The 16097-nt window shown below is 48.8% G+C and overlaps 1 protein-coding gene across 4 annotated transcripts in view; it reads right to left on the reverse strand.

Moving 5' to 3' along the window:
- Window positions 1-324: 324 nt before the first annotated feature.
- RAI1 (retinoic acid induced 1) overlaps window positions 325-16097 on the reverse strand; it is a 219806-nt gene continuing 204033 nt past the window's right edge. For all 4 annotated transcript variants that reach the window (XM_079953659.1, XM_079953660.1, XM_079953661.1 and 1 more), the window contains 3 exons: window positions 10153-10246; window positions 7922-7971; window positions 325-1444 (listed from right to left, as the gene is read on the reverse strand). In XM_079953659.1, the coding sequence (XP_079809785.1) occupies window positions 1430-1444; window positions 7922-7971; window positions 10153-10246 (159 nt within the window). In that variant the 3' untranslated portion in view covers window positions 325-1429. The remainder of the gene's footprint in view (window positions 1445-7921; window positions 7972-10152; window positions 10247-16097) is intronic.

The raw sequence follows: 16097 nt of genomic DNA on the forward strand, positions 1-16097 counted from the left end.
AATCGAACTTCGCTAGTGTTTCGCGAAACTCGTTCCCCCCCTTTCCTTTAAATCCCGCAGAGCCTGCAAGCTGCCTCGCGAGTTTCGCTGCTGGTGAATGGCGGGGGGGCGAATCCCAATCGAACTGCGCTACTTTTCTCCTTGCAGGGCCAACCAAGACGACCTTCCTGGATGCCTGAGCCGCCTTTTCCGCGCTGGGCAGGAGGGCCGAGATGGAGAGGGGGGGGTCGGACCCAGATGGGGACTGCAAATGGGGTCGGAGGGAGGGAGGGAGGGGCGGCGAGGGGGAGGACGGGGGACAAAAGCCAAACGAAGGAGCAAACGAACCAAAGCAACGCGGCATTGTTTCAAAAAACATCGGGGCGCTTCTTTTTACAAGCTGATCACAGATATATACAAACACGCACACGCACACGCACACACACCATGAGGTTTGAAGGCAAAAATAGATCAGATCAGAAAAAAGAGACGGAGGAGGAGGAGGAGGTCGAGGCGGGCTCGGAGAGTCCGGCGTCTGGGGGAGAAAGGCGAAGCGACCTGTCGGGATGCTTCGCAGGCGCCCTTCTCCCCGGCGAGCCTCCCCCCTCGCCCGCACCTTTCCCGGGCGGAGAAAGTCTGGAAAGGTGAACTCGGACCGGTGCTGTTGGGATTTCAGATTTCCGATGAAATCTGGCCGAAGGATTGCAAGTTCCAAAGGGTGGTGCGCAGGTGAGAGCCTCGAGATCCACGGCGAGGAGGAGAAACGCAAAAAGGGGAGGGGGGGGGGAGAGGAAAAAAAGAAAAAGAAACCCACCCCCTAACAAACTCCAGGCCAGGTTTTGTCAGTAGCCGTGTCCCAGGTGGAAGATGTTAGCTTATCAGTATTGGTTACAGCTCCTAAGTAGGGGAACCGGGGAAGGAGGAATGAAAACGTGGAGCCGGAGTTCCTCTTCTCTCCTGAACCGGCTCTGGGCTGCTTTCAAAAGAAGGGCAGGAGGTGGAGCGAGGATCAGAACCGGCAAGTGGGTTTTGGTTTCGGTGCCAACCTGGAGAGGCTCTTGGAAAATGCCAGAGGAGGAGGAGGAGATCGGGAACCGGAGCCGAGGTCCTGCGCCCGCCCCCCCCCGGCTGAAGGGGGCTTCCTAGAAGATGCTTAGGAGTTGGGGCCGGAGTTCTGTGCCTTTCGGGGGTGGGGTGTCGTCTCGGTGAGAAACTGCAGGCACCTAAGCTAGCTGGAGCGAGGGGCTCTTCCGCGCGGCGGCCGGGGTGGGGCGGGGGGGGGGGGTCCCCATCCTAGAGTACTATTGCAAAGGAGGGCGGATGGGCTGGAGGGTCGGGCAACCGGGCCGAAATACATTCGCTTTGCCTCTCCCCTGCAGAGTTCATCTTGGCTGCAGCCGCTGCCCGAGGCTGGCGACTGGGTGGAGGCGACGAGTTTTCCTGCTCCGCATTACAACGGCTGCTTCTGCAAAAAATATTAAAATAAATAAATAAAGCAAAATAAAAGAGAACGAAAGGTGGGTTTATCCTTTGCTCAGCTGGCCCCTTTCTGCACCTCCAAAGGCATATATATATATATAATATAATAAGCTCATATAAGCAACGCTTAACGCCCCCCCCCCGTGCACCAGGTCTCCCCCACCCCAGAATTCCGGTCCGGGCTTTTGTGGCCGCCGATTGGCTGGCGGGCGGGGGCAGCCCGGTGGTCTTGACGCAGCCCGGGCTTTTGGCTGACAGCTAGAGGACTCCCTTGGTTCATTCATGGGGAATAATTCATGTTGCTAAGGCTCGCCGTGCGCCTCCCGCAGCCCCGGATAAAATAAATAAATAAAAGCACAGCCCTTGACAGTCTGCAGAGATGTGTTTATGGCCCCCTCCCCTGACTTCCCTCCCTCCCCCCCTCCTTTCTTTCCTTTTTTCTTTTCTTTTAAGGAATCCAGTCTGGTGGTTTTTACGCATCGCGAGGGGGCAGCAAAAAAACGCATCCATCTCTCGCGCAAGCTGGCTGCTGTGGAGCCGAGCTCACAATAGCACTTGCGTTGCCAGCTTCTCTCCGGGCCAGTTCCCGGGTGTCTTATTCCTAACCCCCCTTTCCGCCCCCCCTCCCCGGGCCTGTCAGACGCCCACGACTTCGCACCCCACCCCACTCTTGACACCGCAAGCGCCCGTGTGCTATTTGTGCGCGGGCATAAAAATGCACACGGCAAAAATAGGAAACAGGCAGGAAGAAGGCAAGGGGTTTGGGGTTTTTCCCTCCTCCCCTCCCCCTTTTTAAAGTAAAAATAGAATGGATGTTGCAGCCAAGAAGCCAATGTTGCGTAGCCGCTAATGGAGATCAGGGGCATTTTTGCACATTGCAGCAGTGGCACGCTTGGGGGATGCCTCATAAAAAGTGCGGAAGGGGCGCCCATGGCCTGCATCCCCTTGCAGGCAGGCATCCATCCTTCTGCTGCATGCTGGTGGAGGGCAGGGCCAGAGGGGAAAGGGGGTGGAGCTGCCTGTGGCTCTTCCCTTTGGGCAACTGGCTGTGTTTCCCGCCATGCAAAAGGCGGAGGATTTTACACCCAGCAATGCCTGCCTTGCCAACCTCTGGCCAGGCAAGCAAGAGGCATTGTCAGTGTCCAAGGACACATTTTGGCCAGGCGAAACCACCCAAGGAGCAGGGCTGGTAAAGGGTTGGCTTGGGGAGAGTTCTGAGGGCCGCATGGAAAGGCTAGAGGGCCAACACGAGTTTGTTCCAATTTACTTTTTCAAGTGTATACTGCAAACATCTTAACTGTACTCTTAAAAACCGCACTATGTGAATTGGCCCATGTGAGTTGCTGTGTCCTTGACTGAAAATTCATCCCAGCTATGGATAAACTAGGGAGGCTTCTTATCTCTAAACTCCAGCCTGCCCCCTCCACCATCTGCTTGCATACAAGGAGGCGGTGTGGGAGAAAAAAAATCACAGAATCGTAGAGTTGGAAGAGACCACAAGGGTCATCTAGTCCAACCCCTTGCAAGGCAGGAATCTTTTGGCCAACATGGGGCTTGAACATAAGACCCTGAGATCGAGAGCCTAATGCTCTACTGACTTGAGCTATCCCAGCTGACAAAAACCACTATCTTACCTTATAGGGTGGTTGTAAGGGTTGCATGTGGGATAAGGTTTATGCAGTGCTTTGAACGCTTAGAAAAAGTGCTGTGCAAATTCAAAATATTATGATAGCGTAGGCATCACAAGGTCGAGAAAAGCAAAGATAAAAGGGTGTAGAGATTTAAGCATCACTGTCCTGTGAGGAGCAACTCCCGGCAGATGCTTTGTGGGGCTGGCTATTCTATGTTCAACTTGTTGAACTTTTCAAAGCAACAATAGAACATATGGAAAAAGGTCTTTACAGAAGCTGCACGCACACGCAAATTATTCTGAAGGGGAAATTTATGACAGACAGACTAGTCTGACTCCATGCTTGAATAACAGTTTGGGGAGGGCTGCTGTGGGTGCTACCACCCTTACTTTCAACTACTCTTTTAAAAAGTTTTTTTTGGGGGGTGGGGGTGCTGGCTTGGTTAAAACGGGGGAAGGAATTGGCAGAGGGGCTTGCAGATTTCATTAAGCCCCTTCTCCGAATCAATGGGTTCGGTTTGCAAAACACAACACCGCACATTCACTGGGAAGGGAAAACAAAGAAAGAAGGGCATTCTGATTCTCCTTGTTTTAAAAGTATTTTTTGAAGAAAAACTTAGAGGCCCATGCCTTTGTAGAAATCGGCGGAATTCCAGGTGGACTGTAGCTTTTGTCAGATTTGCAGAGGGGAGTGTGTGTGTGTGTATGTGTGTAGGGAGACCACTGCCCCATGCAAACAGGTCAGGCTCATAATGGCTGCCGTGGGGTGGGAGTCAAGGTGAGGCCTATGCCGGTCAGCTGCTGGACTTCTTTCCTGCCTGAGCTGGCAAGGGAGAGACACCCCTCAGCCTCTCGATTTTCTGTCTTAGGAATGCCTGCCAGCCTGCCTCCCCAGATCCCCATCTGGGTCTCTCTCTCCTCCTTCTCCCACAGCACCGTCTGCTTCAAATTGCAGATAACCAGGTGCAACCCTTGGCATGGTGTTGGGAGGGTGGAAAGGAGGAAGGGGGAGAAGGCAGGAAGCCCTCACCATGGTGATTAAATTATGTCAGAGGCCTGGTCAGCGGTTACTAAGGCAAGACAAAAGGCCTTTGCTCCAAAAGGCTGTCTCCTGTTTCCTTGATGGTGGGGAAGGAGGAGGAGGAGGAATAGGACGTGGCAGGAACTGCAGCAGGCAGTGTGAAGGAATGGCGTCCGCCTCCCCACAGCCGTGGCCAGCTTGCTCCCCGTCCTGACAGGGATGGGAGGTGAGAGAGGGTGCTGCTTGCAAACACAAGCTGCCAAGAGGAATACCAAAGCCGCTGGCATCGGGCATGCAAACCCGCTCCTGAGAGGCAGACAGGCGTGTTTGGGGAGCTGGCTGTGATGTGGGTAACAGCCACCCAAAGATTTCTGGGTGCTGGCATTAGCGCCACGGAGGCCTAATCCTGATGGCTGGTTGGCAGGCAGCCTCAAGCCAAAAAGGAAGGCAGCCTTTGGAGCTGAGAGGTGCCTGAGCTCCCCTTGGCCCAGAGGGTTGCTGCTACTTGTTTTGCCCAAAGTAGTTTCCGGCTGCTCGGACTGAGAGAGCAGGGTTTGAACATGTGCAGAGTTCCCTCCACCCCGCAACCCTAATACTAGAACTCTGAATCACTGAGCGAAGTTGATGGGAAGTAGATTCAGGGAGGATGAAAGAAAGGAGGTCTTTCCGCGAGGCATGATTAAGTCACGGCATTTGCCATAACAGGATGTGGACTGGCTTAGACAGGTTTAGAAAGGGGATTAGACAAATTCGTGGAGGAGGAGGAGATTTAAAAAAAATTGGGACGGATTTATCAATCTGCATATACAATGTACCTTTAGAGCACATTATTTCCCTCAAGGAATTCTGGGTGCTATAGTTTCCCCCTCACACAGAATTCCCATCAACCTCAAACTACAGAATTCTTTAGAGGTGCAAAAATGTGCTTTGAAGGTGCTTTAAAGATATAGATATATGCAGCCTTAGTCATGTTCCTAATACAGAGCCCTCATAGTCAGAAGCATATCCCCGAAAACCAGTTTCTAGGCTGCAACAGTGGGAAGATACTACTTCCATTCTCTGCTCGAGGGCTTCCCAGAGGCTTCTGGTTCACCACTCCTGGAAACTGCAGTTAGAAGGGCCTTTGCCCTAATGCTGAAGAACCGCTTGCATTTTCTTTGTCCTGTGCAGAACAAGGCAGAGTACCGTATTTTTCGCCCTATAGAACGCACTTTTTCCCCTCCAAAAATGAAGGGGAAATGTGTGTGCGTCCTATGGGGCGAATGCAGGCTTTCGGTGAAGCCTGGAGAGCGAGAGGGGTCAGTGCACACCGACCCCTCTCGCTCTCCAGGCTTTGCGGACCTCTCCGCAAGCAGCGGGAGCCAGCGCTGGGCTCCCACAGCTTGCAGAGAGCTGCCTGTTTGGGGGCTGGGGTCGGGGGAAGCTTGGGTGGGCCTTCCCCACCCCAGCCCCGCGCCTGCGGGGGAAATAATTTTTTTCCCTTTATTTCCCCCCCCCAAAAAAAAACTAGGTGTGCCTTATGGGACGGTGCGTCCTATAGGGCGAAAAATACGGTATGTTGTGTTTATTTTAAAGCACCTAGGGGCAGAGACACTGCACAGTGCCTTCCTTTCCAGAGAGGAAGCAGTTTCCAAAACACATCAGTTTCAAGGACAGGAGCGCTTTGAGCACATACAAAGTGCTCCTCTCTTCCAACTTTAACCCCCCCCCCAAAATCTTAGGGAGAGTGGAAAAACAAATGCAAATGTTAACATGCAAACCCACACAGCCCGGGCACACACATTTTTACATCCTTCTGTTCTGGCAGCCAGGCAGGAGGATGAAATTGTGGTCACGCCAGCCTGATCTTCGCGGGTCACGCGGAGGGTTTGAGAAGGCCCTGGGCGATGTGTCATATGGTGCACCCCTTCCTTTGGGGGCTCTAGAAGGCTCACCTAGGGGCAGTGGCTGTGCTTCAGGAAGTTGAACCTAGTGGTTCGCCAGCTGTTTAATTTATCACAATACCCCAGAGCGGTTTTAGGTTGGAGGCACTGTAGGGAATTAAATGGGTAGCCAGGCCCAGCTGCCTCGGGCTGTTTGGAGTGATTAGCCAGGGGGAAAAAATAGAATAAATTAAGGGAAACCCAGGGCAGGCATCAGCCATGGGACCTGCCAGGGTGCTGGGATCCTGGCTGCTGCCAGGAGATGCCAGGTGCTGCTGCCAGCTCTGGCCAGGTGGCAGCTCCAATTGCCTGGATAGGGAAGATAGCAGCAACGGCCCCTGCTGCCAGCATGTGTGTCCGTGCATATAAAGCACCCAGAGAGAGACACATCAGAATCCTCTGCCAACGTAACCCTTTCTGTGCAGAGGAAAGCAAAACGCTGCAAACTTATTCCCTGCGTTCCTGGGAGGAAGGGGCAATTGGAACAGGCACCATCTGCACTAGAGATGGGCAAACTTCAGTTTCTCATTTTCCCAATCTTATGTTCAGTTCTACACATTTCCACACCAGTTTGCCATTTTTTAAAAAATAAAAAAATGAGTCCTCATGAAAAGTCACCAGGGTTTAAGTGTGAATTACTCCTAACACATTTTTTTTATTAAAAAAATTGAGATTTCCCCAAGTTTACACATTAAAAAATGGGGGGGGGGGCGCTATTGGTATGTTTGTTTTTATTGAGTATTTTGTGTGTTTTTCAATCTTCTATTTCTGTGTTGTGAACCTCTCTGAGATTTACAGATGGAGGGCGGTATACAAATTTAATGAATAATAATAAAAACTGAGAAATAACTCAGTCTTGCAAGGCAATGTCATAAACAAAACGTATGTTTTCGTAGGCAGTTTTCCCCTAGTGTACATGTTAGTAGGCAATTTCTCCCGCTATAATGTATTTTTGTAAGATTTTTCGTGATCATTTCTACGCACACTTTCCCTTACTATGTTACTGTGTTCATTTTTGTACATGTTACTTGTCTGGAGAACTGCAATACAAAATTTGGAGAAGCGTGAATTCCAAAGGCAGCTCTGTCTTGGTGTATTGTTTGGGTAGTGCAAAAAGTAGTTTCACCTTTAAAAGGTAAACTGAATCTTTCTTTCTATCCCATCCTTAAACTACGCAGACTCTGACTGGCAGCCGGTCTCCAGGATTTCAGACAGGGATCTCTCCCAGCCATACCTGGAAATGTAGGGGTTGAACCTGAGACCTTCTGCATATAAAACAGCAGCTTTATCACTGAGTTATTCAATGCGCTACTCAATGGAACTTATTACTGTGTAGACTTGTATAGGATTGTGAATTTGAACAGAGAGGGGCAGAGAAATGACAACATGGAAATTCTGCTCAATCTTGTCCCTGACTTCTGGGATTTCAACTGGCATTGCCTACAGAGTTTCCCCAAGGCAATCTTTGCAAATTTAAGGACTAGAAACTTGTTTGTTGTTGTTGTTTTTTAAAGGAAGGGCAGGGGAGAAGAAAGGTAAGCAATCTGAGCACCTAAGAGGTTGTTGATTTCTGCATCTAGTACAACTTTGTGCAGAATCTCAAGCGCAGAAACTCACCCCCTGGGCCACAGAACAGGGACAGAGAACCTGATTTGCACACAGAAAACTTCAGATTCAAATTCCGGGTGTATCTGTTTCTAAAAAGCTTGGAATTGAGAAGGCATCATTGCCAGAGTGACTCTGCCAGCCAGTTGACCATCCACAGTTTTGTCGACTTACACTGGTCTGATTTGGTGCAAGGCAGCTCCTAATGGCCGCAGTCAGGAGAGAGTGCAGAGAGCAACAAACCCCCAGAGATTTCCCCTTGTTCCTGAAGGTCTGCTCACCTACCTTATGTCTAGGGCAGTTCAGCAGGAAGGTCTCTTCACTTAACAAACAACCTGCAAACAAAGCAGAGGAGCAGCAGTGAATGGCAATCCCTTTCTTGCACTCAAAACTCATTGCATCTGTTAGAGGCCAGTGTTTCTTTCCCCATTTTATCTTCACTCCCAACCCTCTCTGCTAACGTGGCCTCCCATGCACAACTCTTAAAAGCATGTGTTGCAGCCCTAAAAACCAGGCCCCTTCAAGCAAAAAGGGTGGGGCCGGGATTGCAATTTCTCCCCACTCCAATCCATTTTGTTACCGAACCCTGAGTGCGTTTCAGCCATCTTTCTATTGTGATGATCAATGGCTGCATTCTCTCCCTTGGCAAACCAAGAGTGGTGGCCAGGGGCAGATAATAATAATAATAAATTTTATTTATACCCTGCCCTCCCCAGCCAAGACCGGGCTCAGGGCAGCTAACACCCAATATAAAACAATTGATTGAAATTTCAACTTAAAAAACAAGATTAAAATACAACATTAAAACATTAAAATGCAGCCTCATTTCAGTGGAAACTCAATCAAGAACTTTTTGGGGGATGAAAATGTCAAGTCTTTGCCAAGGCTAACTATCCAGACTGGTCCTACATGGGCCAGAAAAAAGCCAGGGAAGTCCCCAAATAGGAGTTCCATCACGGAAGGAGAAAGGAAAAAATAAAAAGGGGGAGGGAATCAAATTAATTCCAAGCCAAAGGCCAGGCGGAACAACTCTGTCTTACAGGCCCTGCGGAAAGAAATCAGATCCCGCAGGGCCCTGGTCTCATGAGACAGAGCATTCCACCAGGCCGGAGCCAGTGTTGAAAAGGCCCTGGCTCTGGTTGAAGCTAATCTAACTTCCTTAGGGCCCAGGACCTCTAGGGTGTTGCTATTTGTGGACCTTAAGGTCCTCCGTGGAAGGATAGATGACATTCTGCATCATGCAGAAGAGCAGCGACCAACAGCTGGTTTGGGAGCAACATCTGGGGCACAGCCCGGCCTGCGACAGGTCGCACCAGGGGCACCACTCCAATTTTCAATGTCCTTTTTCTTTTTTTTTTTAAAAAGGAATTGTTGTCTTTTTTTAAGAAAAGAGAGAGAATTCAGATAACCCTATCTTGGTATAGTATGCCCAGATGTGAATTAGCATTGTGGGTGTATGCAATCCCTGCCACCCGTTTGTGCAAGTCAAGAAACACGCGGGGAATTCTTCCATTAACTATAGCAGGAGTCACTAACATGCTGCCTTCAAGATGTTGCGGTGGCTATAATAATAATTTATTATTTATACCCCACCCATCTGGCTGGCTAGTTCCCATCAATCCCAGCCAGCCTGCCCAATGGTCAGGGATGATGGGAGTTGTAGTCCAGCAGTATCTGGAGGGCTCCACATTGGCTACATCTGAACTACAGACCCCCCCCCCCCCCATTTTGTTTGAAACAGGAAACTATGGTTAATGGCTTTGGAACAAGCCAAGATGTGAATCTGTGCTTTGAAGATGCCGTAATATCCTGGGACTTGTTCCAAAGCCATTAACTGGAGTTTCTTGATTTGGGTGCAGTGGGAAACCGGAGTTAATTGAGAAGTTTGTTTGCTGCAGCCACACCTGCAAGGCTCATTTATAGTTGAGATAGACTCAACCAAACCAGATCAAGGAGACCAAGAGGCAAAGTTGTCCTTTAAAAAAAATAAATGTTGCAGGTTCAGATGTTGACACATGATTTTGGAGGTCTCAGGTCAGGATTTCTCCAGCATTATATATATATATATATATATATATATATATATATATATATATATGTGTGTGTGTGTGTGTGTGTGTGTGTGTGTCAGGTACAATGGAACCTCGGAAGCCAAACACCTGTAAACTCAACTGTTTCGGCTCCCAAACGATTGAAAACCAGAAGTGATTGTTCCAGCATTCGAATGATTTTCAGAAAGCGAATGTCCGGTGCGACTTCCACAGCTTCCGATTGGCTGCAGGACGCTCCAGCCAATTGGAAGGCGCACCTTGGAAGACGAACATTTTGGAAGTCGAGCGGACTTCCAGAATGGATTCCGTTAGACTTCCAAGGTACGTCTGTATTTTTTCCTAAGTGAAGAAGTTTCCTTAGCTGCGAGTGTTCTATGGTAGACAAAAGGTGAAGTACTTCCATCTTCCCCTGCCCCAGGACCTGACACGTGATTCAAAATCTCTTGCCCCCAGTGGGAATCTTACCTGTATCAATGGCACATATGTAGTGAAAGGTTTGGGCACACCCCTTATGGCAGCAGCCAATGGTTGCTCCTACTTGCTGACAACTGGAGCATCTCTGCGGTCAGCAGGCAAGGGGAAGAAAAAGAAAGGGAAAAAAGAGGACCCCATGAGATCTAGCGGCATGGCTGTTTCTTTTCGCAAAGGTAGCTTTAGTTAGCGACTTCCGTTTCGGCAGGGAGGTCATCCTTAGGCCACATCCTTCCCTGTTGCTTGCGGGAAGGTGCAGCTTGATAGTTGTGCCCCCATATAGTTCTCCCTGCCCCAATCGCGTGCACATTTCTATATTGTCTCAAGAGGGAGCGCTGCTTCTCACCCTGATGCTGTGGGACAGAAAGTGCATTTTATTACGCAGCCCTAGCCTGTCGTAGGTGGTTAGCCCCCATATGAACGATAGCAACACTTATCCCAACACTAATGCCATAATTTTGTGTGTGTTGCATCATTGTGCCCCCCCTTTCTGATTCTCACGACCATTTCCCTCCTCCCTTGCCCTTGCTGCTGTTTGTTTTGATTTGGATAGCTCAGCTGGTTAGAGCAGGCATAGGCAAACTCGGCCCTCCAGATGTTTTGGGACTACAACTCCCATCATCTCTGACCACTGGTCCTGTTAGCTAAGGATGATGGGCTTTGTAGTCCCAAAACATCTGGAGGGCCGAGTTTGCCTATGCCTGGGTTAGAGCATGGTGCTGGTCATGCCAAGGGTGTGGGTTCGATCCCTGTATGGGGTGGCTGCCTACTCCTGCACTGCAGAGGGTTGGACTCGATGATCCTCAGGATCCCCTACAGATCTGATTGATGTAATATATGTTGTTGTTTTTTGCTGATCAAGCTGCATGATGATGTCATACACACTCAGAATCAAAATTTACATGGGTCACTGCAGAGAATCAGAAGGTGGGAAACGGTAACTGAGAAACAGGCCTAGACCTGGAAACAAAACAAGATGATGCCAGCCAGCACTGCAGCAACACAGCCCAATAATACATTTTGCAACCTGGAATGCAGACCAATTGGTACCCAACCAGCCATCTCAATGTATCATTCAGGTCCCAGTTCCTGCCTTCATCTATCCGCCCACAGGTCACTTCACCTTGCGGCCTAGTGGTGATAGTTAATGAACATTCAGCCCAGCCTGTATGCATAAACCTCCCTATTGAAATTAATTCTGTCTCTGTCTAATCTGTGCATGCACAGAGCTCTTGGTCACAAGAATCGGAGGTTAAGATCACGTACTGTTCTCCTACCAGGCTTAAGATGGTGCCTGACCATCATTTGCATAGCAGAGAGGATTCTGCAATGCATGTAAGCATTCTCATATGCTACTGCAGAGTCAGGTTCAAGGTCCTCGTATCAATCTACAAAGCCCTGAACAGCTCAGGTCTAGGGAACCTCAAAGGCCGCCTGAACTGTTGTATCCCAGCTCCATCACTGAGATCACCTGCAGGAGCATCGTTGGTCATCTTCCAGGCAGGTAAGGCTCATTTGAAAGTGTCCTTCAGTGTCCTTGGACGAGTCTTGTGGAATAATGCTCTGCCAAGAGTGGTTCAGCAGGCACCTTCTGTTTCTACTTTCAGTAGAAAACAGCTGAAAACTTTTCTATTCCATCAGTCCTATGCAGGCAACGAAGAATTCATCTTTCCATAACAGCTGTTTTGCAGTTTTAAATTTTTTTAAATGGAATTTATTGCAGGGTTTTATGTACAATTGTTGTAAACAGCTCTGATTCCTTAAGAAATAAATTCTGGCCATTGCAAGTCCTACAGCATTCACATTGCATGACTGACGGGAAGAAGGTGAGCTAAAAGCCTGAACAGCAAAAACATCCAAGGGCCTTGGAATAAGCAAACTTCCATGTGTGCAAGCAAGCAGGGGCATTGCAAGGTATGTAGAAGGACCTGGAAGGGCACAGGACCACAACACATAAATGTGTGCAGTGCCTGTGGGCAAATGAAGATGGAGGCTGGACAGGGCCTTGTTGGCTCTGCACTTTGCAGCAGGCTCAGCTACCCAGTAAGCAAAGAAAAAAGGGTTTTTTAAAGCAGTGGGGGAAGGGGCATAGATTTGGGGCTTACAAAGAAAACCCGAACCTCGACGTGCCTTTAATAATCTTCCTGAATAGAACATAATGCCACATGTTTCAGCTAGAACCGCCTGCTTGACTCACTCACAGGTCGTTGAGTTCCTTATGGACATAAGCCACATCTGCACAATCGATTTAAAGAGCTTGGCTTCCCCCAAAGAATTCTGGGAGCTGTAGTTTTAAGGATGCCGGGGAGAACAACTCCAGTTCCCAGAATTCTCTAGGGGAGCAATGCATTTTAAACGTATGGTGTCAATGTGCTTCAGCACTGTTGGTGGGGCAGGACGGTCTCTTGGGGCGCATGGCGGGCTATGCCATCTCTAGCACCTCACTGCTGCTGCTCTGCCTCGCAACGTCTGCCACCTTGAGGCAGCTGCCTTAGCCTGCCTAGTGGTCGGGAAGGCCCTGGTCTTGCTGATGTTTCTTTTTCACTTTTGCCATTGCTTCAGATTCCTCTGAGGGTTGTGGTCTTGCTTTGGCTTTTCTAAATGTATGCATGCAGCACTAGGAAGTGCTTTTTGAGAGGAGAATAATAATAATAATAATAATAATAATAATAATAATAATAATAATAATAATTTATTTTACCCCGCCCATTTGCCTGGGTTGCCCCAGCCACTCTGGGCAGCTTCCAACGTATATAAAAACATGATAAAACATTAAAAAGCTTCCCTATACCTTCAGATGTCTTTTAAAGGTTGTATAATAATAATAATAATAATAAATTTTATTTATATCCCGCCCTCCCCAGCCGAAGCCGGGCTCAGGGCGGCTAACAACACTAAAACAGTATGACATTATAAAACATTATAAAAATGAATTAAAATCAAAATTGATGGCAACCATAAACTAAAGTTTTGTAAAGATTGCCAGAGGAGGGGGTCAGGCTGCGCCCTGACCAAATGCCAGGTGGAACAGCTCTGTCTTGCAGGCCCTGCGGAAAGATGTCAAGTCCCGCAGGGCCCTTGTCTCTTGTGACAGAGCGTTCCACCAGGTTGGAGCCGCAGCCGAAAAAGCCCTGGCTCTAGTTGAGGCCAGCCTAACCTCTCTGAGGCCTGGGACCCTCAAGGTGTTTTTATTTGAAGATCGTAAGTTCCTCTGTGGGGCATACCAGGAGAGGCGGTCCCGTAGGTATGAGGGCCCTAGGCCGTATAGGGCTTTGAAGGTTAAAACCAGCACCTTAAACCTGATCCTGTACTCCACCGGGAGCCAGTGCAGCTGGTATAGCACCGGATGAATGTGATCTCTAAGCGAAGACCCCGTAAGGAGTCTCGCTGTGGCATTCTGCACCCGCTGGAGTTTCTGGGTCAGTCTCAAGGGCAGCCCCACGTAGAGCGAGTTACAATAATCCAGTCTGGAGGTGACCGTCGCGTGGATCACAGTGGCTAGGTCAGGGCGAGAGAGGTAAGGAGCCAACTGCTTAGCTTGGCGGAGATGAAAAAATGCCGCCTTTGTTATAGCTGCAATCTGCGCCTCCATAGTTACTTATCCCCTTGACATCCGATGGGAGGGTTTTCCCAAGGGTGGGCACCACTACCGGGAAGGCCCTCTACCTGGTTGTATGAAAAGTTTGCCTTGAAGAAGTTGTCCTCTGCTCCTAAGGTACCCCAGTCTTTCGAAGGCCACGTGACCTTGAGGTTCAAGAAGCACCTGAGACGTCACAAGAGTTTCTACCTGACAAGGTGGAGTGCTCATTTGTGGGGTTAGAAGTAGACTTCTTCCGGAAGAGTCAGAAATCAGGAAGACCAAAATTTTAACAAGGAATGGGGAAAATGTATAACCATTGTAAACAGTTAAAATTGTTAGTAGGACTGGAATATCACTTGTAGTCTGAGGTTGAATTTTGGATACAATGGAGATGTAAAAGATTTGGCTCATCATAAAAGATGCGGGAGGAAATGATTAATAACAGGACCCACAAAGGAGAGGATGGAAGTCCAGGCGATTCCTTGGTATCTTGTTTTTATGATTTATGTCTGATATATCTCTGTAAAACTTTAACTTGGAAAAACCAAATAAATAAATAAATTAAAAAGAAGTAGAACGCGATGTCAGATCTAGAAGCTGATCTAGAAGGGGGAAGGCAAGCTTTCTAGGTTTCCAATCAACTTAGGACAGAATGTGGGACTTGGTGGAACTTTAGCTTGAACTAAAAGAGACAAGCCTTGTGTTCTTATGTTCTCACACCGGGAGGCTACACCTCCCATTTAAGAGTAGCCATGAAACATCCTGGTGTTAGAACCGTAAGGCTCATAATCTATAATCCACTAAACCTGGAGTGGAACGCTGGAGTGGCAGGCTGCAGAATAAGCAATCCCATATTCTCTCCCATCAGTATTTAGACTGGCTCCCTCTCGGTTATCTTTCTGCCTGCAACCTAAGACCTTCCTGTTCAGACAGGTCTTTGAAAACTTAGGTGCAGGTGTTGCTGATTGCCGGGTTGCTGTCAGGTCAGGCTGGATTTTAACGCCAGTTTTCAATGTGTTTTAACTATTGCTTTTATCTAGTTCATGTTTATTATGTTGTACTCTACAATGATGTTTTTAGATGCTGCAAGCCTCCTTGAATCCCAACTTGGGAGAAAGCCAGGATATAAAAAACATTTAAATCATCATCATTGTCCAATGCATGGCTTACTAGCACCATGTGTGAACCCAGTTCTTGAAGATGAAACCATTTGAATCAAATGGGAACCAAATGAAGACTGCAAGGACAGGTCACTGCCAGCCCAAGGGAACAAAACGCAGGGGGCACAGAATGTTGAAGGGCTGCTGGGAGAGGAAGGAAAGGGACGACTGGGCAAAAGGGGGATGGAATGGAGTATCCTGAACAGGGACACCTCACGTTGCAGCCTTTTGTTGAAGGCCCCACTTGTCCTTCTTAATTTCCTGAGCCGCAGCCTCCCTTGTAAAGACTGCCTGATTTTTCTCAGATTCTGCTCACCAGCCTTTTCACAACGAGTTGAGCGGTACAGCTGCAATACTCAGGAGGTGGGTCGTCGATTTCATGCAAAAATGGTTTGGCAGCAAGCAGGGACAAGGTGGGAGGAGCAAATACTATGTGAGAATGTGCCTGGGAACAGAGGCTAGTAGCAGATAGAATGCAGACTGAGGCTGCGTGAGGACCAAATGTTTAAAGCGCGTGACGTCTGCCCAAGAAAGGGAATTGCAGCTCTGTAAGGGGGAAATGATAGTTGCCAGGATCCTGTAGGGAAAGCCATGCGCCTTAAATGTACGGTGCATGCACAGAATGAGAACGCAAGCCAAGCCGCTTCTGGGAATGTGCTGGACCACAACAAGATGTTGGCCGGTGGTGGGTGAAATGGCGAGGGAAGAAGATATCCAAGGTTCCTGATTGAAAGCCTGGGAGATTATCCAGCCATATGGCCTGGACAAGGGTCAACTCTTAAGAGAGATCACAGATCACAGAATGGGAAGGTACCACAAGGGCCATCTAGTGCAATGCAGGAACCTTTTGGCCATTGTGGGGTTCAAACCCACGACCCAGGGATTAAGAGATGCATGGCTGCTGTGGATGGCAAGGAACCTCATGTCCTCTTCTCCCCAGTGAACAAAGGTGTATGGCACCATGGTAACCTGGTCCTTCTTCCCAATCCTTTGCCTTCTGCTCCCCTGCAGACAGAGGACTTGGAGTGTGATGACATTGCGTCCTGTTGCCTCCTCTTTCCATCAGACACAGGGGTCCTGCTCTGGGTGCCAACCACAGATCCCTCAGAACATCTCATTTGGCTTTCATAAGTAGATGAAGGCAGGAAGGGGATGAGGCCACACAGCAAAACCCCCAAATGGCATCTTCCCAGCAGCAG

Source organism: Podarcis cretensis (assembly GCF_951804945.1).
Source record: "Podarcis cretensis genome assembly, chromosome: 14".
Taxonomy (NCBI): Eukaryota; Metazoa; Chordata; class Lepidosauria; order Squamata; family Lacertidae; genus Podarcis; species Podarcis cretensis.